Consider the following 5,594-nt stretch of genomic DNA (forward strand, 5'->3'; position numbering starts at 1 on the left):
TGTCTAATAATTCCCATGAATTCTTTAGAAGTTTGATGTGTTTTTATTTTATTTTTAAATTTAGGGTATTTTATTTGCTTTTGGCTTTCAATAGATTTTTCGTTTTTGCCGTTACGCGACAGCCTCAAATGATAAACCTGCATCAGAAGAGATGTCATCCTCATAAATACTCTAATACATTAGCAATAAATGAAACTATAATAAAACATAAAAATCAAACTTTCTATGAAAATAAAAAGACAACACAATGATCCAAGGTGGTTGGTGTGAGTGGTTCGGCACTCTCATTCCTTAAGAGAGGTCAGTGGTTCGATCCCTGCTCTTGTACGGAGTCACCACTTTGGCCAGCACTTTACCCCTTACAGGCCGATCCGGTGTGAGCGGGGATTAGTCTGGGTTGTGGTTAAGGCTTAAAGATGCCACCCATAGTTGGGGCCCATCCAGGACCACCTCGTGGTTCAAACTTCAAACCAAAAAAAAAAAAAAAGACAACACAATGTAGAGGAATAAGGAACTATGGAAACAACCAAAAGATGACATAAAACAGAAAAGACCATCATACAAAGGGATAATCCTTTGTTTCAAAACAGAGGGATTTCCTGATTAGAAGGAAAAAAAAAAAAAAAAAAAGAAAAAAAAAAAAGGGAAAACAACTGACTTGCTGATGGATGCTTGTTTAACATCAATGCCATTTCCCTAGCAAACAAATTCTGCTGCACCTGCACCCATCAAATATCAAGAACCAAATATAAGGTTCATAATCAATGGTAGAAACTTAATCGATTCTCTTGCTACTCGAGCACATGTGATTGAATTCCCCCTTGCCTAATATTAGTTGAAAAAAAAAAAAAAAAGTGTCTTGTTTCGAGAATTTAATACGTGTGTACAAACAATTTTTAAAAAATCAAAAAAAAATACAAAAAAATTCAGAATTTTTTTTAATATATACTTAGTCATACTTTTCACTTCCCACACCAAAACTCTATACAAATTTATCTCCTCATATCTCATGTGAATAATTGTTATCATGGCAATTGATGAAAACACCACAACATTTTACGAGGACAGCCGCTATTCATATGAATAGTAACTGCCCTAGCCCCCTGCTGGAAGTGCTCTTACCCATGCTCACCGTTTCTTGAACCATGCCAAGCAAGCAGACCCCTCTTTCCCCCCAAGTTGAACCCTCGCGTACGTTAGGTGCCAGACTTGATCTCTCTCTCTCTGCAAGTAGGGCTCTCTCTTTCTACCATGTCGTAGTTCTTACCATTTCTTCAGGTAATCCTTTCAGTTCTTTCAGTTTTATTTCTTTAAAACGTCTTTAAGTTTCAAATTTATATCACTGATTTACGCTGAAACTTGTTTGTAATAGGAAAAACATGTAAATGGTTCTTTTTCCACTTCCATCCGTTTTTAATTTTGCCGGTCAGTTCTGGGTTCTGTGCCAATGTAGTGATTTTGGATTCTGACCCTTCATTTATTTTATTTTTTATTTCTATTCACGAAGAGGAAAAGAAAATCTGATGAGGAAATCTTTGTCAAACCCATTAGAGAGATGGAAGAGGAAATTACTTAATTCCTTCTTTAAATCCTGCAAATTTGGAGCAGTAGATGATTCCTGCGTTTCTAACTTGTTTCATAAATTTTCTATACTTTCTGGATTTCTTATTTGATTACCTTTTTCTATTTGGATTAGGATTTCTTTCCTAGAATAAGTTTAATTTTCTTTACACTCTAGGGTTAGATTGTTATAAATACACCCCCCCTCCTCCTATGTAATAGAGATTGGAGATTTGAGTTATTGAGTAAAGTTTATTTTGCAGAGATTGGAGAATTCTTGGTGTGAAGCCATTGCATCTTTATCCATCTATTTTCTGTTTTTTCATTGTTTTCGCTACCACTAAACTACCTAAACCCTATCCTACATCAAAATCCACAGCTTCAGCCACCCAAATACGAAACACAGAAATGGGTCCTTTTATAACAGATGTTCCAAAGTCTGTCCTTCAAGATGTTATAATAAAGCTGCCAACGAAGAGCATTATCATGTGCAAAAGCGTCTGCAAGACTTGGTATTCTCTAATTTCGGACCCTGCGTTTGCTAGGCTGCATTTCGCACAAGCAGAGGCCTATCCTATGGTCCGGCCCGTGGATCGAAGAAGCGTGTCAAGAAACCTTTACTTGGTTGAGCCTGAAGATAGCTCTGGTTTTGATTTGAAGGACCATGATTGTAATCGGTCTCGTGTCCACATGAATCTTTCCAAATATAAACTCCCGGTGTGTCATCCTGAGGAGTTACTCAATTACCATAGGAATGGCATTGTGATGCCTAGTCATGAAACTGAAAGAAAGGTTTCCATGAAGATAACGCAAATTGATGACAACAACAACGAGGTGGATCTCGGTGACGGTTTCGCTTTCATGATGCAATATGATCACAACAACTACAACTTGGTGAATTCTTGTAACGGTTTGCTTTGCCTGTCTTATTTTTTTGGGAATAACCCTGCTGCTGTGTGCAATCCAATAACCGGCGAATTTATAAACCTTCCCCGTGGTCCTAAACATGAGAAGGCAATGATTTTAATCGGTAGTGGATTAGGTTTCAGTCCGAGGACTAACGAATATAAGGTTATGAGAATTCTTAAGGAACAGACACCTGATACCAATAAGGTGGCTGAGATACACACCCTGGGAACAGGTTCATGGAAATCTGTTGGCACTGCTTCCTGCTCAGACTCTGAGCTATCATTCCCCACTTGTGTGAAAGGAATGCTTTATTGGCTTTGCCATGAGTGGCCATGTTTTAGTGTGATTTCATTTGACTTGGATACTGAAGAGTTCCTATCGGTTCCATCAGTGCCTTCTGGACAGGAGGATGGTCGTGATGTGAGCATGGGAGATTTGGGAGGTAGTCTATGTCTGTGTAAAGCTGAGAGTTTTGAAATCAATGTGTGGGTAATGAATGATTCTGGTTCACAAAAACTTTGGATGAAGAAGATTTCGATTCGTACTGGTTTTTATTGAAGGTGGCCAGGTGGCGTATACATACCCATGAAATACTTTGAGAATGATGGTCTGTTGATGTTTAATTCTCGTCTCAGTGCCTTCTTTTACCATCACCCAGGAAACCACAGTCCATTCATTTATCTTAAGCTTCGAGAGATCAAATATTCATCTTCTGAGGCAATTAGTCATGTTCCGAGCTTTATTTCGCTCAAGGATATTCTGGTGGGGAAGGATGTAGAAATACTGAATATCAATTCAAGGTAAGGATCGCTTTGCATTATTCTTTTACCTTCCGAGACTTAATGTGAATAGGTTTTTCTAATCATGTTTTCTAGGATGTCAAAATAGAAGATTCTTGGTATCATGTTTTTGGGAGCTTGGTTTGCTTACCTCTTGTGTGGAGTTGCTTTATAAATATGTCTCAACCTCGAAAGGCTTAGTATATGGACGAAAATTTATGCATGACTTTCATCTAAAAATCCACAAATCACTCAATGTGTTCATGAAGTGTTTACCAATCTATTTGAACTGTCGTCTATGTTTTGATTCAGTCTTTGATTGTACATGGTTGAGTTTTATCTTTTGAGTTGATGAACAGCACATTTGAATTTATTTTTCTCAGTTGGTTTCACTTGCTAGATACTTTGTTTTTAATGTCACAACTGTTGTTGATGCAGGTGTGCAGTGTTGAAGCTGCCCGGAGAGACTGAAGCCCTATCTCTGGTGGAAGAAAATGCCAGCTTCTGACAGTTGGGAAGAATGAAACAAGCACACAATGGTGGATGGGATGCAGTCTAAGACTGAGCTAAAAGACCATTTCGTTACCCTAATTAATATTTTTATAGTTGGACACCAGAACCTTAATTCGCATCTAACTTAGTGGCCGTCAAGTGTTTTGTTGATGTTACTTTAAATAGTTCTGGATTAGAGGTTAAACTACTTGTCATGTTTGTGGAAAGTACATTGCTAATTACAGGCTTTACTTATCATCATTGCTTTGGTTTATTTGGTGAGTGAAATATTTAACTACATGTCTGCCCTGAACACAGAACTATGACTGCAAAACTCAATTCCATTCTGTCATCCAGCAGCAATTACAAATAAGCAAAAGTAAATATCATAGTTTCTGTTGGCACGCCAAAATCACCCAAACCAACTGAATTCACCCTTCTATCCGTTTGTAAATCAAATTTACATTCCCAAGTGTACCCTCTCATAATGAGAGACCTTTCTTCATCCAAAGTTACTTTAAATATTTTTGGACTAGAAATCAATGAAGCCCAAGTTTAAGAACATAAAAAGAACACTTGCAGTAGCAGGGGAATGATAGAGGAAGGGATTGAAAACAAGCAAAAATTTGGATACTAAATTGAAATTAACCAAATTGAAAATGCCATAACTATGTAACTTTTGGAAAATACTTGCCTCCTTTCTTGGAAGTAGGAATTCCTACTTTCCTGCCAATAACAGTTTGATATGTGTGTAGAGATATTTCTTTTTTTGGTTGTGTTTTTGATGAATTATTTTCACAATGTGTTAAACTTTGATTTGTAGGAAGTAGGAATGCCTCCTTCCAAGGAAAGAGGGAAGCAGTATCCGTAACTTTTTTTTTCTCAAAAATCCCCTGCGCTTAACAATTTAGGTTGTACTTCAGCCCTTATGTTTTTTTTTTGAAGTAGTTTGTTTATTGTTCCATGTTCCAACCAAATCACTGCTAGAGAAGAGGGGGCTAGTTCTAGGCCATTGGCCTAAAGGGTGTAGAGATAATGGGAAAATTGAGAAAGAGTGAATTGGTTGAATGGTAATGTGATGGGTTCTCTGCATAATTTGTTTGCACTGTTATCAGTCATATGCAGGAATCTCTCTATTAGATACACACTTGCACACACCGACATAAGTTGATGCTTCCCGTAGTGTATCAGGCTTCATATTCATTAGTTAGTTGGACTTTTTTTTTGGGGGTCTGACTTGGTTGGACTTTTATGATGACAAAACTACATTATCACAATTTTGAAAAGTAAAGTGTTTGAACTGAAAAGACCAATATTACCATGCTACCATGTTATTTAGTGAAAAATTCAGGATACCAAACTGAAATTAACTATTTTTTTTACGGGTTAGAAACTTAGTTGTGATTAATTGTTTAGAACTAAAACTGAGTTGTATTTTATGAAAGCCTTTTTCATGAACTTTGTAATACTTCATTACTGTATATTTGTGATTGGCAAGGCTTAATAGAGAGCTAATAATGTGCATTATCTCACTATACTTTGATTTGATTAGAGGCATGTAGACAACAATTTTGGCTTTGTTTATATCCTTTTGTTTGTTTGTTTGTTTTTTTTTTTTTTTTTGTCTTAGTACAAGTTAAATTCTAAATTACAAGGGATGGGGTTTCTCACACACACAATCAAGATGCCATGAGGGTTCGAATCTAAGATCTCTAGTCTGCAAGTCAAGGCATTTTTCCATTAGACTAGACCATGTTGGCTTTATGTATCCTTAGTTAAAATACTAAAAGGCTAGAAGATTTATTTACCTATAGTGTCATTAATTGAACAACTTGTAGTGTATAATTATATGTA

General features: G+C 36.6%; 1 protein-coding gene across 2 annotated transcripts; it reads left to right on the top strand.

The window, feature by feature from the left end:
* Positions 1–1,058: 1,058 nt before the first annotated feature.
* LOC110746896 (F-box/kelch-repeat protein At3g06240-like) lies at positions 1,059–4,028 on the top strand. 2 transcript variants are annotated; one of them, XM_088249903.1, is made up of 3 exons: positions 1,059–1,278; positions 1,940–3,269; positions 3,687–4,028. In XM_088249903.1, exons 1-2 carry the CDS (start codon positions 1,146–1,148, stop codon positions 3,025–3,027), a joined length of 1,221 nt encoding a protein of 406 aa, XP_088106029.1. In that variant the 5' UTR covers positions 1,059–1,145; the 3' UTR covers positions 3,028–3,269; positions 3,687–4,028. The 2 variants fall into 2 exon arrangements, with proteins under 2 accessions (XP_088106029.1, XP_088106030.1); XM_088249904.1 differs by having other exon boundaries at positions 1,138–1,278; positions 1,824–3,269.
* The last annotated feature ends 1,566 nt before the right edge of the window (positions 4,029–5,594 follow it).

Source organism: Prunus avium, chromosome 3 (assembly GCF_965620075.1).
Source record: "Prunus avium chromosome 3, drPruAviu1.hap1.1, whole genome shotgun sequence".
Lineage (NCBI taxonomy): Eukaryota > Viridiplantae > Streptophyta > Magnoliopsida > Rosales > Rosaceae > Prunus > Prunus avium.